This window comes from Carassius auratus, chromosome 30, assembly GCF_003368295.1.
Source record: "Carassius auratus strain Wakin chromosome 30, ASM336829v1, whole genome shotgun sequence".
In the NCBI taxonomy this organism is placed as follows: domain Eukaryota; kingdom Metazoa; phylum Chordata; class Actinopteri; order Cypriniformes; family Cyprinidae; genus Carassius; species Carassius auratus.
The window spans coordinates 15,435,700-15,457,313 of record NC_039272.1 but is presented as its reverse complement, the minus strand read 5'-3'; the positions used below and the strand labels follow the sequence as shown (position 1 = coordinate 15,457,313).

The following is a 21,614-nucleotide window of genomic DNA, read 5'->3' as shown; positions in this document are numbered from 1 at the left end:
TAATATTATTAATGCAAATGCTAAATGACATGCCATTTAATATTATTTAAAAGGAATGCATTTTCTGTTTTGTGTCAATGAATGACACTTGAGCCTTCCTGGTGGCACTGTAGGGGAACATAATACAATCAAGTTTTGGAAAAACTGAGAAATGTGATATTGAAAGTGTAATTAGCAAATCTAGTATAAATTCCTAGCTTGTCTTAAACAGCATGCATGCTGTTTTCAAATACCCAGATAAAAATTCCTAGCAATTTCCTTTAAATTCCCACAGGGATGTCTGCAGAGGCACTCATTACAAATGCATACACTGCCCTTTTTAGGAGACAGCTGAGTCAGGCTAAGATTTGGTGCAAAATCTGAGGTCCATTTAATTTCTAGCTCTAGTCCTTAGAGAGTGGAATTATACATTATAAATAAAAGCCATTTCTGGCTTTAGCATGGAGCGAATCTTTACTAGAGCCAGACAGAAAAACAGAGGGGGAGTGGGAAGGGTGGCACTGGACCAGCATGGTGTAATGGAGTTGGAAGTGTCCTTAAATACACATGTGGCTCTGTGACTGTGCAAGTGTGAGGTGAGTGAATCTGCTTGAGAGAGATAGAGACACACTGTCAGAATAATCAAAAGTATAAACCATAACGGAAGACATAAGCATCATTATCAAAATCATAAACCTAAAAAAAGGAGAAAAAAAAAAGATTCTAGAAAGAGAAATAAAATGATTCTGTATGTAGACAGAAAAGAAAGAGGAAGCAGAAAAACAGGGAGGAAGGAAGAGAGAGGAGTGCTGCTTGGTGTGGGCCCCGTGCTGTAAATTGCATCTGTTCCTAATTAGGGAGTGCTAATGAAGGCCCGTGTTCGTCCCGGTCCCACTGAGAGACGGGCTGGCTCACAGCCTTCATCACAGAGAAACGGAAAAAAGCGAGCGAGAGCGACTTTAATATCATTTGGTTACTTAACACAGTACCAACTTTATTCCAAACAAAAGACTGAAAGGAAATACGATGGTAAGTGCAGACAATTTCATCTATTTGGATACTCGGGTGATGGTGTCTTGTCTCTTTTTAGGCTTACACACTTGCCTGTGTAAGTGTGTGCATGCACGTTTGTAAGCAGCAGGTGTAATTAGCAGGGATTTCTCAGATAACAAGTTTTTCCACACGGTAAGGTCAGGCTGAGTCGGACATTCCCACACCCTGCAGTGAATACAGGTGGCCTTCCTCTTCACCACACCCTCCATGGTGCACACACGCTCACTCGTTTTTGTTGATCACAAGCTCATTGCTAGCATAAAGTCACCATTCCTAAAGGGCAAGTCCATTCCAGTCTTTCAAATACTTTAAACCCAAACAGTGAAATTAACTAAATGAAATAGAGTTAATTTTACTCAAATGTTACTTAATGTTTATTAGACTTAACACTCTCTGAAGAAAAGGTGCAAGAGCTGTCACTGGGGTGGTCGAATGAAGTGCTCATATGCTCATATGGACCGTTTACGGGTAAACGAGGTACGAAGGTGAACCTTTTGAAAGGGTAATGTCCCAGGGACAGCTTTGTTTTTCTGAGAGTGAATGCAAAAAAAGTTCTGTGAGCTCAATATTACTTAATGATTTCTATTTAGGGTTAGGGTTTGTATTTTTGCATAAGATCAATGCAGGGAGAGATATGTTGATGCACTGCTGTCTATGGAGGGTCATAAATTCTCAGAAACCTCTCAGATTTCATCAAAAATATCTTAAATTGTGTTCTAAAGATGAACAAAGGTCCCCCACCTACAATCCCCGCCCATACCTGAGACTCAAACCCACAACCTTTGGGTTACAAGGTTGACTCTTTGGGGGTTCGGTGCCTTGCTCAAGGGTCACACTTCAGTCGTGGTATTGAAGGTGGATGAGAGCGCCGGTTATTCACTTCCCCCACCTACAATCCCCGCCCATACCTGAGACTCAAACCCACAACCTTTGGGATACAATGTTGACTCTTTAACCATTAGGCCATGACTGCCCCATTATCATTACCATAAATGAAATTTTGGGAGCAAATTCCTATAATTTCTACAGGAATTTTTTGGAATTAGTTTCACATAAGGCCAAAAGATTTCCCCACAGTTTTCACTCAATTTCAAGCTTGTTGTATACACCAACAAAAAGCTACTTGGTTTGAAAGTGAATTCTGTGTGAGCTGTACATTGTACGTTCATAACCTCTACGCTATTGGCAATAAATGATGGACCTTTTTTGTCACAAAATTTGGTCTCACCCTTAATCTATGAGTTTGAATTGATGTAGCTAATTATCGCAAATGTTTTGATCTCTGCTAACTTATTATAGTTTACAGTAAAGCTAAAAAAAAAAAAAAAAAACATCAGGAAGTGGTCTGGAAAGGGTCAGCACTCCCTGACTGGAAGCACCATTTGACCAGAGGATGGAATGCAACCAAAGTGTAACGCTATTGGTGTGGCCCTCTCACAGTCCTTAGTAAAGGTATTTAACTCACACAATAGGAACAGCTTGTGCGCTTCCCCTCCCAATTACTGACCACGAAAGGGGTAAACAGAGCTCCCCTCCAATCTCTCCTACATCTCCCGCCACCCAGGCCAAACTGCGGCCCTTTGATCAGCCTGGAGCTCATTAATGCTCTTATCTGCTTTAATTAGCTCCCAGGGTCACGGCGGCCCCTCTAAAGCCGACCCTAGACCAGCTGTTCAAGAACTCAGATCAGCACGCCATGGAGGGCGGGTCTGGGTGGAAGTTGCTTCCAAAAGCGGATACAGGATCAGTTTTTCTGGCTGTAAGTTCAATCATGAAGCTTTATGCGTGTGGAAGTGGAACAAGACCTGGATCAGTAGCTTTAAAGTTTTTACTTGTCATTCCTTTAGATGGGTCAAATGTTATTCCACATACCTTATTTATGTTTTAATATGCCTGCATTTGTGCATGACAAAATCCTAATTAAGGAGTTTTTTGGAAGATTAGCTCCAGATTAGGTCATCCCACCCAATGTTACCCATCGGCCAAGAGCCACACACTATCAAGTTTCATGAGGTCCACTGACTATAAAAGCTTACAAAGTTACTCAAGCGTTCAGCTGTGCTGCTGGAACTGAGGACAAACATTTGTGTCATTCAAAACGTGTTGTGTTCATGCATACATGTATACAAGCAGGTGTCGGTCCATAGTTGTATAAACGAGCACACAGCATGTCTCTACTGTACTCACAAGAGAGGGGAATAGTGCATACAAACCAAAGCAATTAATCCACAGCATGCTCTCCTGCTGCTCTGTAGGACAAACTGCCTTTGAGGCAACTGAAGGTAACCCAGACAATTAACTAGAGGGATCAGGTCTGGACAGAGCCCCCAGATGCAGAGACACAGGGAACTGAGAAGACATTACACGGAGAGTTTTTAATATAAATAAATGGGTCATTGTTGTTATGAAGTACATTTTGAGCTCTATACAGTACAAATCGCAAAGCCTTAGTATTAAAATTTAAACAAAGTGCTCTATATTTTAATATATTTTAAATATTGTTATTTATTCTGGAAAGCTGAATTTTCAGCAGATATTACTCCAAACTTCAGTGTCACATGATCTTTCAGAAATCATTCCAATATGCTGATTTGGGACTCAATAAAATGTTCTTATTATTATCCATGTTGAAAACAATTGTGCTGCAAAATAGTTTGATCAGTTCTTTTCAAAGCAGCAGCCACACTCACTGAGGTGAGTCTACACATTGCTCGTGGCATCTGCAAGCACCTGTAAGTTTGTGACAGTGTATCAATAATGATTCATTTCATTAACAGCAGACGTGTCGGGTACTCAAATGTGTGCATGCAGCATGTGCACAAAGTTATTCGTAAGAAGTGAAGGTGGGTTGTTAAAAAAAATGAAGCGAAGACCCTCGATGTTGCTAATTCATTTACAGATTTAATTAGATGGATGGAGCCCCTCGCAGTTATTAAAACAGAGGGGAGAAAATGTTGCCAGCACCACAGCACTTTTTAATTATGACTCCAGATCCCTGCTTGCTGACGTCTGGGGAACTGCTTAATTAAAATCCTCATTATTTTACTTTTAATTAGTTCCCCCCTCTTTTGTTTCCTCTCACCATATGGCCATGTTCCATGGTCAAATCAACTTAATTGAGCTAATTAAGCTGATCAGTTTAATTATTCAAAGTCTTCTGATTGGATGGAATTGCTGTCCAGCATCCGTGCACCCCCATCCCCCCTTCATCACCCCCTAATGAAGCAGTTTTGTCATTCTCTTCTCCTCTTGCAACTGGCTGTCTCCTTCTCGGTTATGCTCAGATCACGCTCATTTCTTTATCAGTGACGTACAAACTATGTCCAGTGACCTCAAAGCCCCTGCTGCTGGGACAACAGGCTACTATTTTTATGTCCCTGAGGTGCTTTACTGACACATAAACCAACCAAAAACGAAGGCTACTTTGACCATAAGTAAATTATATTCTCACAATATTTATCTGTTAATAAAAACTGACACTTGCACTCTAGTGTTGTCTTCTGAATCTGACTGGACTGTCTGAGTAAAGTAGGCTAGTTATGACCATTAGGAGCATTAAGGCTGCTAGGCTTAACTCTTCTAATGAGAGCCACTAATGAGGGCTGACCTGTTACCTTTCATTCTTCTTACAGATTTATTTTTGTGTTAAAAGAAAGGATACTGCTGTGTCCTAACCAGCTACATTCACGGTAATCTTACTGACGCATTTTATTGATCTCTTGCTTCATGCTTCTGCTGTGTCACGCCAGGTTGCCCCGCCCACACTACAATCTCATTGGACCGAGGTATTGTTGCTCGATGACGAGTTTTCGCTGCTTGTAAAAGCTCGGTTATCGGGTCTGACAAATCCTTCACATTCCACAGGGAAACATAACGTCTTAAAGCATATCCATACTGTGTGCTGAAGCATTACAGAAGTCATGAAAATACAACGTTTACGTCCTTGGTTTTACGCTCTTCAGCTCAGCTGTGGTGCATTGCGAGTGCAAAAGAGTGTTCAAACAGATCCACTTTTGATTGGATGCATCTTGTGATTTATTGCATCACGTCAATAATTAATTAATGACCTATTAATAAAGCATACTATGGACAAACGAGTAGACAAACCCAGAATATAAATGCATCATGCAAATTTTCATGTTAAGTGAAAATAAAATACCATTATTACAAAAAAAAAAATACCATTGCATGTTTTGTGTTTGTATTCTTGCCTGTGCATCTACTTTCCTACGCATCATCAATAAGGTGTATTGGGTATATACCAAATTTAATCTTTTAATAACAATAGCCTATAATATTTAATATTCTAATGTTAAGCATTTTAGAATATCCCAAAGACTGGTTGCACCTGGTTTAAACACAGTGTCTATATTTTCTCCTGGAGTTTTTACTGTAAGATTTTTTTGAAGGAGATGCTATACAAACAGCATTCTGCATCCTAAACTGACTGTAACGTTTCCTAACCCGTCTTCAGTCACTCTCTCCCGTCTCTTTCTCTCCAGTATGCTGTTTGGCACTGTTCTTCACTGCTTCTCTAACACTGAAGCCAAACAGCTGTGGACTTTATGATGCTGGCAGCTTAAAAACAGAGCCGAGTCAAGTAAGGAGGTCTGACCATGGCCATATATATATCACAGACAGGCAACAGGATCTGACTCCACAGGCTGCTGAAACAAAAGATAGGTCAAATACTCTGAAGTAACATAGGCAGGGTATTAAACCAAAAGCCTTTTCCTATGACTTATTATACTAAATGACTGAGCGTTGGATTAGATTTTCAGAATTTGTAACCTTTGTGGGACATTATTATTTATTAGAGTTAGTTACTGTGGTTAGCACACACTCGACGACACATGGGCATAATGGACCATTCCACAGAGAGAGTGAGAGAGAGAGAGAGAGAGAGGTTCCCAAAAGGTATATTTTTCTATATTTATGAATCTGGCTGATTCATCGAAAGGGACTTGCATTACAATCAATGCTACATTTATTAAGTTCTAAACCCTTGTCACAGATCTGAACAGTCTGAATATTTTTAGAACAACATCACATAAACTTCACACAGAACAATACATAATCTATAATAGCGTTTGTTTAGGTTGTAGGTTATCACAGAGTGGTTGACCACTGATTTGTAGAAGCCATGCTGGCCTATTGCTGTGATTTGATACCTGATGTTCTTAAAGAGTAATCTAGAACTCTATGCTCTGTGCCGCCCTCAATGTCTGATAAAAAATATCCCTTCTTCATCTGTTCTGCGTTTTCCCCATCTTCACACAACATGAGGTGAGGAAACAATGTAATTACACCAATTTGCATGTGTTAATTGGATTAATTAGTGAATTGAAGAAAGAAGGGGGGAAATCTATATGCCTCTGTCCTCACAGACAAGGGCTTCTGGAAATCAGTGCACTTAAAAATAAAGTTTCTCCTTTTACAAGTTGGCAAAACCTTGTGGTAAAGCTCTGATTTGAGAAACCGTTAATTGGCTTTTGAATATGTCAGACTAATTAGAAATGCACAGTTGAAGTATGATCCATTTGAATGCAAAGAGCTACTCGAATGGCCAAGGGAGTTTTTATTTTATTTTTGAGATTCGCTATCCCCTCCTCTCACTTATCAAGATTTGGAGATAATTGCAATTAGGATAATTTGCATAAGTTAATGAATTTCTTTTCTACTTTCTTTAATGATCTCAGGCCACAGAATATTTATGGAGCACCGAATACATGGACTCAAGATGTCAGGATGCATGGGACGCCAGATTGGCTTTATGAGAACCTCCAAATGATTTGAGTTGGTTAAATGGTAGATTTGACAATCTGAATGCAAATGCATAATACTGTAAATATTCACCATAATGTGACTGTGACACAGGAGTTTTCATTGCAAGCTTTTTTCCTGATTTATGTTTGCACTGATAGTGATACCTGAGATTTTTATTTATTTATTTCTTTATTGTTATTTTTTACCTTTTTGATGCCAAAACTTCCAAAATGTGATCCCTGGGAGAAGAAATTTTAATTATTTTAAGATAACATTTAACATTAAAAACAGATTTTAGCATAATTATTTTCATAAAAGCCATTTTCATAATATACAGGGAAACGTCATTTTTTAAAAAATTTAGGTTGTTTTTTTTTTCCTCAGTGTGATTTAACTCCGCACGGTTAAGATTCCACAAACACACATGTAATTCTTCAATGTGAAAAGTCACAGCTGGCTTTTACACCTCCTTCCCATCACACACACACCAACAGCCATAATGAGGGAAGTTTGGCTTCCATTTTTCTCATAAGAAACGCAAAGAAAAGGAACATTTTTTATTAATCGTAAAAGTAAATTGGAAAGGAACACCTTGTGATTGCAGGCCAAAGGTAGTTGAAAAAAAGAGAGATGGGTTTAATTAGCTAATTAAATAAACAAGATATGGGGGAGTTTAATGCCAAAAAGCAATTACCAGAAATGCCATAATGAGAAATCTTCTCGAACCTCAGCAAATCAGATCAGAAAAAGGCAGATTTTGAAGTAGTAAATGAAATCTTGAGAGGATAGCCGGAAGAAAGAAAAGGGCAGAAATATATCATTCCTTTCTGTAGCGACGTTCACAAAGACGCACAAGAACTCCCTTTAGCAAGACCCGCAGACTGAAGTCACTGCAAGAGGAATAAAAAGTGCCAGCTCAAATGCCTTTCATTACTCTCTATAACGATGTGGATGCAAGAGTGTGTGTTGAAATCTGGAGGTAATGAACCATGCTTTTGGCCAAGGACTATTGGAGAGCCATCTCGACTTCCAATGAGTGTCCAACACACCGAGCCAAAACCATTAAATGTTGATGTACACAGAGCAGAGATGTCAAGACTGTATTTGTAATGATTATAGTTTTTTAATTAAGTACTTTTCTTTTACAGACATCTTTTTTTTTTAACGCTCCTCCGTTTAAACAGAGGACACAAGGAAACAGGTCAACCATTGAACACGATACAACAGCACATGGGATATGTACAATTTTACTCTCCATCTCCCTCACGCTCCCAAAAGTCTTGGCAGACACTGAATAGCAGTCTCTATTAGAGAATATGCATACAGACATAATTTATTCTACCAAACCATGGAAAAAAAAACATGCTGTTTCCTCTGGAGACTCTGACTCTTTCAAAAAGAGCACTTCATACATCATAAACGCGAGTAGACAAAACAATACATTTTCACGTGTCTGTACTGTGTATGTGTATAATTACTTGCTAAGAAGAAGTAAATGACAAAGGAGAAAAAACTGGACATGAAAATGTTTTTTTTTTTAGAAACCAAAGATGACAGAATGTTTTCAAAAAATATCAAATTACACTTAAAGTGAAAAGGGCTTGTAAGCTAAAGGCAGCCACCACTGAAACAAAACTGTGAGTTTTAACAGTCTTTTGATCTTTGAATGTCATTTTGTGGGCAAGAAGTGATAGCTTTCATAATCCATAGACCCATGCAGTCCAAAAAGTCAGGTAACGTCCACAACATTGCTTGAGAAACTTCTCAAAAGGGAACAAAATCACCCCAGCTTTAATTAGCTGCTCTTTAATAGAGTAAGGCTTCAGCCATCCCAGCCATAACCAGATGGACCACATATGAGGGATCATTCTCAGATTTCTCCAATTTGATTGTGTTTCCCTCATTAGGGGTGATTGTCTTGCAAGTGACCCACAGTACTTGCCTAGTTCTGGCTGGATGCACGAAAGAAAAGTGGACATCTTGGGTGTGGGTGGACATTCACAATGATGGATTGAAGGGAAGATGTGAGGAAAAATACGAAGAGAAGGCACGCCGCAAATCATACATCCTTGTTTTCTCAGCACACCTGAGTAAAAAGATCAAATAGCCAATCAGTTTCATTTTTTTAAATAATGCAGTATAGCAATCTCTATTCGTTTTTGTCATGTTTTTCTACCAACTGATACAAATTTACATTTGCAACCTTTGTTAAATTTACAGCTTTAAATGCAAGTTGAGGGATATCATTGACACTAAAAGGTTTCTTATCAATTCGGCGTGTTTTTATCATACCTTTTGGTCGGGTAGGAGGGTGTTGTTCTGCAGGGGGGTCAGGTGACTACTGAGCAAAGCTCCACCGGGTCGGTCATGTTCACAAAAGATGGTGCCGTTGATGTAGTGAAATCGGTCACCAGGCACCAAGCGATTTCGACATGTGGCACAGGTGAAACACTGTGAAGAGAAGAAAAACAAAGCAAAAGGTTATTTTACTGGACGTCTGGTGTGCCATTTAATGAATGTCTTCAACTAAACTAAAAAACAATTCAAGTTGAGAGCAAATGGAAGTAGTGACATCTTGTGTATTTTTAGATATGAGAAAGAAAGTCCTATAGATATATAAAGTGTCCTATATGGAAAGTCATATAGATAAACAGTTTTTCCACTACTAGAAGAAATAGGTGAGGGAAAAAAGAGACCAGAAGAATAACACATATGGTACATTTGCATTGTTTGAAAAAATCTGTTACACTCCATGCTCACATTTCTTCAGATCCTCACAAATTAGAAATATTGTCAGGATGTAGTTACCCAATTTTGCAAACTTATGCAAACATGGACCACTGGGAAACCAAACTGATCCACTCAGCTTAATCATGGAATGGTTTCCTTTTCCAATCAAATATTATTAAGACAGGTTGACACCTACACGACTATAATTAAGAAGGAATGTGTGGCGCAGTTGGGAAAACGGTTAGTTGATGAGTTTCGGTCGATATCTCTTGAGACTATCCTGCTATCAGTGTTCACTGAATGCAAGACTTCAGCTGACAATTCAAAGAGAAATGTATTTCCTCAAAAAAAGGCTACTTCAAGTCTTTGCAGATGTTTCCATTCCAACCAAATAATGTGAAGTATAAACACATATGTTAATATGAAAATCCTTTTATTCTCATTCTGGAGATATGGGATGATGGTCCAAGTCATTGTTTTGCAAGAATTATAAATCTCAGTCTTTCAACTTTTCCAGTCTTAAGGGAGTTGCAATACAATACTCAAAAATAATAAAATTTCATAAATCTAAATATGAATCATCAACTTATGTTGAGCAATTCCTGCTGGCTTACATGCCAGTGTCAAAGGGAATTAGGTAATTGCAATGTATAAAAACAAATGCCTTCATGTTTTGGACTGGTTCATAAATTGCAACGGTACGATATTCGATGTTGAGTAATTCGATCTATAACCTGTCCTGTGACAGATAGGTTTGGCTCATCTTTTCTCAGATTCAACAGTGAAAATCCACATCAAATCATTTTTTTCAAGCTAGTCACATGCTACTGTGTTCTGCAAATGTAGGGCAGTACAACAATTTTGTGTCTATGCAGTCTGATCACAAAAGATTCATAAAGAGAATTTAGTCAACTGTAAATAATTGAGTCTATGACAAATTGCTATCCATCTATAATGTACGTTATATATAGTACAATAAAAAGTGTATCCCTGCTGTGTATAATGAAAAATAATGACAGCTACATCTTTTCTATATTCTGGTCTTTATCCTGTTTGTTTCTACTAATTTGTTGTCAAAGTAGCAACATATATTTTCTTCTGACGTACATCTGTTTGAAAAAAAGCGTTGATAAGGGACTTGGTTCTATTCATCAGTACATGTGAGCTTGCAATCATTGTAAGAAAGAAGTAGGGTTTAGGTAGAGAAAATTATTGGATAAGTCTAGAATGAGTCTCCAGAGAAAAGTCTATAGTTCCACTGACTGAGCTCAAAATAAAAGGAACCTATGGACAGGTGTTTCGTTCATTAATAATTTTTAATACTGACAATGCATGAGTGTTTTCTAACAGGCTATGGCTCACCTTTAGATGGTAGACATTACCCTGGGCCCTCATCACCATCTCACTGGCAGGGATAGACTGTCCACATGCACTGCAGGCTCCACTGTGACCAAACAACCTGCACAGCCAGGGGAAAAACAATTATGAATTAAATATATAATAATATTTAAACAGTGACAAAATATCAGTTGAAAGTCAACACATTTAAACATCCAAAATACATGTTTCCTTAAGTGATTTCTCATTTGAGGGATACAAAAAATATGTTTCCCATATTGCAGAATCACCCTGAAAATAAAAGACTTAAACTGATCCACTTCTTTTCCTTCCACAATTGGGGAAATTGATTTTTGCATCCGTAGCTTGAGTGCTTTTGCAATGTGTGTGTTTGTGAGTGTGTGGCTTGGATGGCAGGGCACCAAAGCCCCTCTAGTCCTAGACTGCAGCCTATCAGCTAATCTGGAGTGGCAGTGTAATTGGTGGCAATGGGTGGGGGGTGGCTGTAGGAGCCTCTGATCCATCCTTGGCTCCTAATTAGGGTGCACTTGATTACTCAGCTGCCTGAGCTTGAGGTTGTTATGGGCAATTTTAGGAGAACACTCAAATGAGTTCAAGTCGCGCTCTTGATGAGCTGAAAGAAAAAAAATGCATCTACACACACTCAGCCATATAGAGATAAAATCCAGATGCACACAAACAACACGCAACATACATGCATTCCACTCACACACATGCACACAAACAACTTGTTTTCATTCAGAACACCTGGAGCCACCATGACACAGTCATGTTTCAATAGGAAACATTTCTTCCCTCTCTGGGGTCTTTATAGTGACAGTAACCAGACCAGTTTGGCAGCTAATTCTCACCGCCTCACTTTCTCCTCTTCCCCCTGCCCTTTCTCTACCCCTCCTCCGCTATCACTGTCCCAGCTCTGACTGCTCGCAGTAATGAATTTTTGATCTTAATCCAAACAGTAATTTAATAAGAGACGGCAGAAAGGAGCCCTGTTCTCCCTAATTAATGCACCCTACTTTTATCAGACCTCAGGCTCCACGCTGTGTCATTTTGTAATGAAGCTCTGCCCTTTTGATTAGCTGTATTATACATATTTAATACACTGCAGATTGAGTACACCTTACATGCACTCTTAAAGGAAATATCCATAAGAACACCCTTGACATGTAGGCCTATAACATGTTTGCTAAATTACAGTGTTGTAAGAGATAAGTTCTTTACCAATGAGATTTTCTTTCTCAGTTGAGTTGTTATAGAACCCAATGTTGTCTTAAAACAACAACTTATCATAAGATGTCTGAACAGGTAAAAAGGGATAGATACAGTATATAATATTCAGAGAACAAATCTTGACCAGGGGTGCATCAGGTACTCGCAGACAAAACTATGGGTGCTTCAGAGAGGGAAAAAATTTCAAAAAAGAAAAATGGATCCTATTGCTTAATACAAAAAAATCCACATATAGGCACTCGCAATATGATCCACTTTTCTTTTTTTGACAGTATAATATAATGCATCACAAAAGTACCAACAAAAACAATAACAACAACAGTAATTTTATTTTAAAGTATTTTTTGGCAGGTGAGCCAGCCTTACATGCTAAACTATTTTTAAGATTATGTAGGTGTAATAATAAGAAGAGCATCTTTAATAAATAATGTAATAATAATAATAATTTTAAACAATTTTTAAATCATTTGTTTATTACAAATTGTATATACTTTTATATAAAGTAAATAATATTTCAATGTTTAATTTTATTCTAAAATATTTTTAACAATGTATAGTTATATTAATATGAATAATAATATGAATAAACATATATTAATAAATAATTATTTAATAATTTAATTGACATTTAAATAGATTAATATAAATAAACAGATATAATAATTCTAATAATATATACAGTGTATAATCTTATATTTTATATTTATTTATATATATATATATTATACATTTGTATAATAACATGGGAATGATTGAAAACTGTACACTGTCTTACAATTAACGATAACTCTTCTGCGTCTTTCATTTTTATTTTAAATATGGCAGGGCTGCACAATTTCTTTTCAATTTGGGATCTATGAGATTGTTTGACTTTTCAGCAGGCATCTCTGGCACTTCTACAGCAATCACAGACAAAAAAAATATCTGTGTGGCAATGCCAAATAGTCAGACATCCCTGGTTGAGGTCCAAAACAGACCAGTGTGGGTCTAACAGGCAACAATGCCGTGCCGTCATGGCCCGATGCATCACTGCACACATCCAAACACACAGAGGTCAATTTCAAAGCCTCAGCAATTCTAAACAAATCTAATCTCCGCACCTCTGGAGCCTTCAGCTCAAAATATACAAGGGAATAGAGGCCAAATTCAATCAAAGGGCTATGTAATCATCATACAGACATACAAGCAATCATAGACCCCAGCGAAAACCACCAGAAAAATAAACGAATGATTTTTAGGATTTGCAAAACAAGGTTATGGTTGTTTTGTAGACTGGTCAAACTTTATAACAAAATTACAATTCTGAGTTGACTTCTAATTTGATCACCGACCATGTGGTTAAACAGGACGGCTTGAGTCTAAAGTGGTGTATGGCACATGAAAAGCATGTGGGGAGTCTTTGAGGAATATGGCTGCTCCAGATGCCATGTTAAATGCACCCACACACTTCCTGTCATGATCGGTGCACTTCTCATGTCCTTTTCTTGTACAGTTTATGCAGTAACATGAGTTCTTAAGTGAGGCCTCAAAAAAGATGTTCAATATCAGTATGACAGACAAAGCTCTATAGTCATCCCAACAAAATCTGCTAATTTCAGATGAAGTTATTTTTCACAAATGGACAAATTAACATTTGGTTTATTCATTTAAATGTAAACTTAAAATGATAGTTTTGTTCAAAATAAATATGAAATAATAAATAGAAAAACCTTGCACAACTAAAAGTCATACAAGACAACATAATCATTTTTTTTTTTTTTTAAAGGCTGTTTACGTAAGATCTGGTAGTGTGTGGGGTTTTATCTATTTTCTTCAGTTTAGGCCAAAATAAATATCAACACGTTTCTAAATATCCTCTGTCTGGTAAATCAGAAAAGGAGATTTGCCAAATGATATGAAAGAACGATCAAGTTTACAAATTGAAGACATTTTATTGATTTGTCCCAGTTAAATCCGCAGATTTCCTATCCTTCTTGAGTAACATTACGACTCATGCTGTGACCAGAAACATTATTTATTTGCTCTTATTCAGCATTTCTACAGCAGTCCAACCAAATCCCCTACTGGCCGTTTCTTTTAGTACCTGATGTAATCGTTCTTGCAGAGGATCATTCCTCCTTTGCTGAAGCAGGTGCTGCCGATCTCTCCCAGCTGAGCCTGGCAGCAGGAGCACTTGAGGCAGCGCGTGTGCCAGTACCGATCCATGGAGAAGAGCAGGAAGCGATCCGAGATCCGACCTCCGCAGCCTGCACAGGAGCGCACTGCCCCGCCGCTGCCTCCTGTTACTGCAACGGCTGCGGTTTCCACACGGCTGTTCACCATCGCCTGCCTGCACACAAAAAAAGAGCGGAGAAACTCGTAAATCAGCAGATGTGGCCTGTGTTATCCAGAGGCATCGTTCTACCACTATCAGAAGATCAGCCATTAGAGATGTTCCTCCAATCCTCTTCAAACAAATCACCATAATACATTCTTATCATCCTGAGGAAATGTCATAGCAGAATGAGGGGACAGATGTACTTCTCGCCCTGTTGTTGATTGCATTTTCAATGTCTCCATCCAGACAAGTGAAAAAAGGATCAAATTGACTGACCAATTGGGATTGGGGGGGGGGGGTACTACCCTGTACCCTAACTTACCTGTAATAGGGATAAGTTTACAGTACTACCCTGAATTTACAGCAACTTGAACACATTATGTGGTTACATAATGTTGTTGTTTTCTCTTTGCCATTTTACTTCTTTCTATTGTGGCTGTGGTCACCTTTAGGTTCTTGTTCCGTAATGTTCAATGTTTTATTACAGCTAAAATTATGTCTGTTGTTTACCACCATTTATAGTATTACAAAAATGTATTTGTTGAATGTGGAATATTCAAGTTTTCAATTACACATAAAAGTCAGTTATAACATTTAACTTATTTTCTCAATGTAACATGGTGCAACCAATTGTACTCTATAACATTTTTATACTGGCTAAATGGAAAAAAATTAAACTAAGGTTCCCACTCACAGGAAACAAAAATCAGCATAACAAAATATTTTTTATCCCACAATAGGTGCAGCAAGAAAAGAAAGCATTTGTGGTTTATATCATAAACGGTTAATGAAACTGAGAGCAAACTTCCCTGTATGTCATTGTCATCACCAGTGCAGAGGTACACAAGACCTGTCCAGAAAACCACCCTCTCTTAGCACGAGAACCTGTGGAGCTACTGAAATGAATGAATAACAGATAAAGTCATTTCTCGGTATGAAAATGTCTTATCACGATTATAGAGACCAAAATTATCATGGTTAAAATTTGTTGGAAATGTTAAAAAAATATTACTGACCTAAATCACTTCACCAAGTTTTGCATTTAAAAAAAATAAAATAAAAAATAAAAAAAATTACTTTTTGTTTGCATTGTCACCAAAACAGTAACATTATCAATCATGTCTGGATTTTAAAAGACAAAATGACTGACAACAACTTATCTAATAGCATGTTCAAATATTCAATGTAAATGTTAAAATAAAGCTTTGAAAACGTTTCATAAAAAATATAAAAACTTCACATTTAAGTCTCTAAATAAAGCAAAAGGTTGAGTAAGTCAAAATGATAATTGATTAATAAATGATTATATGTATTTTATCTGCTCCATAAATAATTCTAGGTAACTTATATGAATTATTTTAAATGTGTAGAATCCACATAAGCTTGTTTTTCATCAACCAGTCAAAATTTACAGCACGACATACAAATTTGGTCTTTTTTTTTTGGCCAGACAAAACCCACTGCACACAAGCTGAATATAAATATATCGAATAAGTCTCTGTGTATCCACTCTATGACAGTAGGTGGCGCTTATGGAAAAGCTGAATTACAGCTGTTTCCCCTTGACCTCTGTGGGCAAGACAGCACTGCGATTAAGAACACTTCTTTAGGTATTACAAAGAGCGAAGATGTTTTTTCTAATGACAGTAAGAACCCTTCAGAGGTACATTCATATAATTAATTGATTCATATACTTTTTTGTATTGTCTCTTTAAAAACCTCAAAGCTTTTCCGCCATGTTCTCACTCAAAATGAAAGTATTCTGCGTGCAGTGCACACGTGAGACTGTTACTCAAAACTATACATTTTATACTGGATAGTATTTATTTATCCATTCTCGGTTGTTCAAATCGCGCTAATCGAATACGGTTATAATGATAATTAAATTATGAAGTGGTAATACTAACCATGAGGAATTTTATCATGATTTATTATCAAACTGGTTATCGTTACATCTCTAAATCTGTATTAATAACAAATGCATTTAAAATATGTTTGTACAAACATACTGGTGTTGAAGTACCTCTTGGAAAAAAAAAGTCACATTTTAAAAGTTAAAAGAAAAAAACAAATCTTAAAGTGCAATGTTATTGCCACGGAACCACAATAAAACTCATGCTGCAGGCAATTCTATGGAAATGATGTAGTCCACAGATTTTTATATCTGCCTTAACATTATCAGTTTATATCTACAGCTCATTTCCAGAACTTTCATTGCAAATATGAGTGGAGATCAAGCCCAGCTGGAGGCAGTGCAGCTCTCAAATGGCAGTAACTGGAACCATAAGGACAAACTTAAGTCTGTTCCCTTTCAGAGTACGCAATCTCAGAGTCTGAATGCTGATCCAAGAACAAGGGTCATATCTATATGTTGTTTCTAAATAAGAATGCTAATCTAAATCAGAATTTTCACTTTTCCCTTTTTTCATGGTATGTCCAAGTTGTAGTAAGTATGCCTAGTGGTAAACAGCCTTCAACCAATATGAGAACTCAAACTAACTATTCCCGCTTTCAATAAACAGCCTTATACAGTTCCAGAAGGATGAATTCAGACTAACCACCAACCATCTTCACCACACACAGTACAGTGTTAGTACCTCTAGCTTCAGACCAACATATTACCTTTTCTAACTTTATTTAAATAAGCACGAAGACTGTGGTTTGGAGACGGTTAGACTGTCTAAGCAAAAGACATTTAGACTCAATACACCTAACACTTATAATACACTTGCTTGAACACATTTGGAAATGCTTGCACATTTTATTTCTAAAAATAACTTTGTATCTCTGCATTGTTTTCTGAACAGACACAAAGCGAGCTTCCCTGCTGCATTTGGAGAACTTCTGCGAAATCCAGTGAGGAACAGACGGTGCAGTCTGCTCTTTTTGGAAGGCAGCAGCAATGTGAGGAAGAGGTTTTGGACATCTGGCAGAGGCTATATCACTTGTTATTTCCTCCCTCTGTTGTTCTGAAGGAGAGGTCAGTCGGCAGCAGACTGGAGATAGAGGCCAGGTTAGAGGTCACAACTGAGCCCTGTTGATTGGTAGGGTTGACCAGGGGTCAAAAGAGGACAGGAAAGAAACAGGAAAGCTCTTTGTGCTTCACTCTAAAGGATTGGGAATGCTTTCCTCTGCTCCTATCTGTTTTCCTATCCTTGTGTCGGACATAAGATTTTGGCCGCCACGTGTTTTCCCAAAAAACAGAAGCATGAACATCAGGTATGGTAGAGTCAGCCCAAAAATGAAAATTCTGTCATCGTTTACTCACCCTCACGACACAAAAAATGTATATTTTGAATAGATTTTTTTGACTGTACTTTTAAAATATATTTTTTTGTGTTACACTGAAGAAAGTAAAGGCTGGATTACACTACACAGCTTTTGCCCAGATTTGTGCCCTTATAGTCTGGATGAGCTGACACTGGTTGCATAAAGTCAAAGAGTTGACAGATTTCACAGAAAATCAAATAGAGTTTGATGGGCATGAGTCTTTTAGCATCAGACTATGATTCTGTATATTCTGAGGATGTCAAAGTTGTTTGAGATTTTGAGCCGATTTGTCATGTGTCTCCTACTAATGAAGTGAGTGTTCTGTATAAATTAGTTTTGTTTGGAAAAACTTGAAAGTCTAGTAGTCTTTTAGTGATTTAATTTATTATCTCTAGTTTTTCCTCAGTAACCCTTTATGCAGCTGACAAGTTCATAATGCCTTGTGTTTTAAAATCATTTCAGATTTTAAAAGTCAGTGTATGACAGTGTAGGCAAAATGACAGAATATTGATTTTGGGGGGAACTATCCCTTTAAATTTTTAATGATTCAGGGGTTTATAACACAGTCTATATAGTAAAAAAAAATGGTGGAAATCCTAAAAGCCAAGCATTAGCAGTCTGCAGAAAAATAACCAGGAAAGAGAGACCTTGTGTGCACGTGGTGAACATTCCCTCACCTAACCTAGTAAAACTGACCGAGCAGGTCTAATACAAAGCTCAGAGAGCTGCGTAAGCATTTCCTCCACAAACACAAGTATCCTGAAACTGACATGAACCTACATGCCTGAATTCATATTGGAGAATTTGCCAAGCAATGGTTTAAACCAATTCCTGACACCCTCAGCTCTAATCTTTTCATTGTCATGTCAGAGTTGGGGATATTTGTAAGTCATACATGAACTATGAGCCTGATATCTTATTAAATGCATCGGGACCCGCTGTACAAGATTACAAACCTGAACCAAAAGTACATTTATTCAGCGCTTCTACACAAACAGATTTTGCCTCGGGACCTTTTCTCCATAACTGACACTGGTAACAAGCAAAATACATTGTCATTCCCACACACCTGCAGAAGTGCAAAGCAGGTTGCCAAATAACTTTGCAACAGCTAATTTCATGAAAATGCAAATCCCCCGTTTTTAATCATGCCTTTCCTGCAGACCTGAGAGCGAGAGAGACAATGCTGCCGAATGGGACCCTGGGGGAATATCACACGCTTTGAGGCTTGGCTGTTTCAATACAGAACAATTACATTATCCCTCTAATAACTTAGGTAAGTTAATCCTTCACTGGAAACGCTCGACGACAAGCTTTTTTAAGCTATGAGGCTTAATGTAGTGTGTTATCACAGAGTAGCAGGAGTTTGCGATGCTATAGGCCTACATCTTTGGCATTCTGCATTGTGTTATGACCAATTCTTGACTTAAAAGGCAAGCCAAAATATAGCATACAGTACATACTGCTTAAGCAGAGTGCAAAGTTTGTTTAAAGGTCACTGCTAACTTAAAACAGGCAAATCTAGGCAAATAGGTAATATATGAGCACAGTTGTACATCAATGGGCAGATTTATCAAAGAGTTTGATATATGCCAACATTTTTGGCAAGAGTGGAGAATGTCATAAAAGCTCTACAGACTCACTTTAACTATTTTTTATACCTATTTTAAGAGTTTTTTAGTAATTTATATCCTATGTGAGTTTAATATACCAAATGTTTAAAGCATAAATATCAATTAAAAACGTAAATATCTAAACAAAAACTGGCGTGTATGTCGAGAATTCATCCTGTTTTCCCAAACGTAACTGAAACGGTCAACCAAGTTCTGCTAGTTTCGAAGTGAGGAGCTAACGTTACTCTGGAAATAGACCAAACTCTTTCTTTCTCTCGTTATTTAAACGCTGTCATCAGAAAGGTCAGAGAGGGGGAGGCTCGTTCAGTTCCACTTGACTAACGGGCTGATTGATGAAATGAGAGGCAAAAACAGAAGCTAATGAAGAGAAACACAATACCGTCGCTGTCCGAGCGCAGACTGATGGATTGGTGTCGGCTTGACGGAGCAAATGATGGGTCTCCGCCACGAGACAAATCACATATCATCAATTACTAGCCTAATGGTGTAGTAGGAGACTTAAGAACACACTATTATGTTTTTATGGTTAAGCTTCAACTTTTCCTTTTGTTGGGCGGAACGTCTGTTGAGAACTAACCGCACGGTCACCATAGAAACTCGGCAACGCGAGAGAACGACCGTATAATCAAGTGACTTGTTTAATGCTGTATCTGTGAATGTTTAGTGTCATAACACGTCGCTTAAGACAGCATATAACTGCGCAAAAACCCAGTGTGAGTCCCTGATAATTAAAATAAATGAGCATAAAACCACGGTTCGCAGCCTCTAAAAATAGTAAGTTAGCGAGTCCAACGAGCAAATGACCAAACCCTGGTTGGCACCGCCGCAGATTAGCAGTATATCCTTCTATTTTAATAATGCGCTCTGGGGCCATATAACTACACGCTTCGCCGTTTCATTAAAACAGGTCTCTTTTTAATTAACACTCCGCGCACAACTCCCCATTGTGCACAATTCTCTGCTTCAGTGACAGCATACATCAAGGCGCTGTCTCAAAAAATAGTGTGCTTCCTACCTAGACTGCACTTTAACCTAGACCCCAACTGAGCCCAGCCGTCTAGGTTGACAGCTCACTACGATTTGAGATACAGCCTGCGAGTTACAGTACAGTGAAGTTGCAGCCAATGCGTAGCAATGTAAAGTTTGGTTAAACAAGGTTGGGGAATAAAATAAATTATAATCATAAAACTTACATTTTTGGTCCATAGTTCAAGTGTGGAACTTGCAACCCCAAATGTATTGTCACCAATGGTCTCTATGATCTATTTGCGCAATTAGGACGTTTTTGAGAAACGAAACTCTGGTAAATGTGGTGCAAACAGCATTACATGAAAGGTTCTAAATGACAAATAACTATGTTGAGGTGCGTGTTTGAGTGGAAACTGTTAAAACAGAAAGCCATCGAAACATCGGGACAGTAACGTTACTCCAACGATATTGGAATTATCTTTACCAGTTCACAATCTTTATTAATGTTTTTACTCACCGCTATTTGTAAGTTACGGAGTCTGGAAAGAAGCCAAAAGTTGGTGGGATCAATCTCAAAGTTATTGTGAGTTGATAAACAGTGAGAGACTGTCTGTTTTTTGTATATGTATTTTGTTTTCGTCCAGCAAAAGAAAATCGTTGAAGAAAATGCGCTGTTGATAATCCGAGTGTCGCGTGTTCCAACAAACTTCAGAATCGTCCCCCTCTCAGAAGCGCTCTGCTGCCACCGTCAAACTCATATTAATGTAGAGCCTTTGCCTTTGCACGTGATCTTTCTGTCGCTTTCTTAAAACTAAAATGTATAACTTGCTTTCTTATGACTTAATGTCTAAAACCTCCTATGAGCTGCAAAATCAGTTTACACTGAAATTACATACGAACGAACAGGGAGAAATTTTTAAAGTCACTCCTCTGATGACGTGCCATAGGTGCAACCCCAACAGCCAATGAGCGGCAAGGGGGCGTGGCATTTGACAGGATGATGGATGGCTGTTTGGGCAACTTTAAACTATTTGAAAGTGAACTAATTTTAAATTGTCTATAATCACCACGGCTGAGTTATGCTGAAATGGCTTAAAAGCCGTCTTTATCCACAACATTTAAGCCTGCTGACGACTGGCGCGGCCACGTTTATTAATTATTCACCTACGCGCTGACACAAACGGAGTTTTCTATAGCATCAATTTATAAATAAACCGACAATAGATGCAAAAACAGACAGTCCAAATAACAGATGTGCTCACGCAAGAGGAAAACAGGCAGCTGTTAAATTGAACACTACCACGTGT

The 21,614-nt window shown here is 37.9% G+C and overlaps 1 protein-coding gene across 5 annotated transcripts; it reads right to left on the bottom strand.

Moving 5' to 3' along the window:
- Positions 1–7,951: 7,951 nt before the first annotated feature.
- Positions 7,952–21,218, bottom strand: lmo4a (LIM domain only 4a). Of its 5 annotated transcripts, none has more exons than XM_026211667.1 (6): positions 20,825–21,218; positions 15,244–15,330; positions 14,201–14,446; positions 10,891–10,987; positions 9,091–9,249; positions 7,952–8,884 (listed from the first exon to the last, which is right to left on the bottom strand). In XM_026211667.1, exons 2-6 carry the CDS (start codon positions 15,258–15,260, stop codon positions 8,876–8,878), a joined length of 528 nt encoding a protein of 175 aa, XP_026067452.1. In that variant the 5' UTR covers positions 15,261–15,330; positions 20,825–21,218; the 3' UTR covers positions 7,952–8,875. The 5 variants fall into 5 exon arrangements, with proteins under 5 accessions (XP_026067452.1, XP_026067453.1, XP_026067455.1 ...); XM_026211668.1 differs by having other exon boundaries at positions 15,244–15,327; XM_026211670.1 differs by lacking the exon at positions 15,244–15,330 and having other exon boundaries at positions 20,825–21,217.
- Positions 21,219–21,614: the final 396 nt, after the last annotated feature.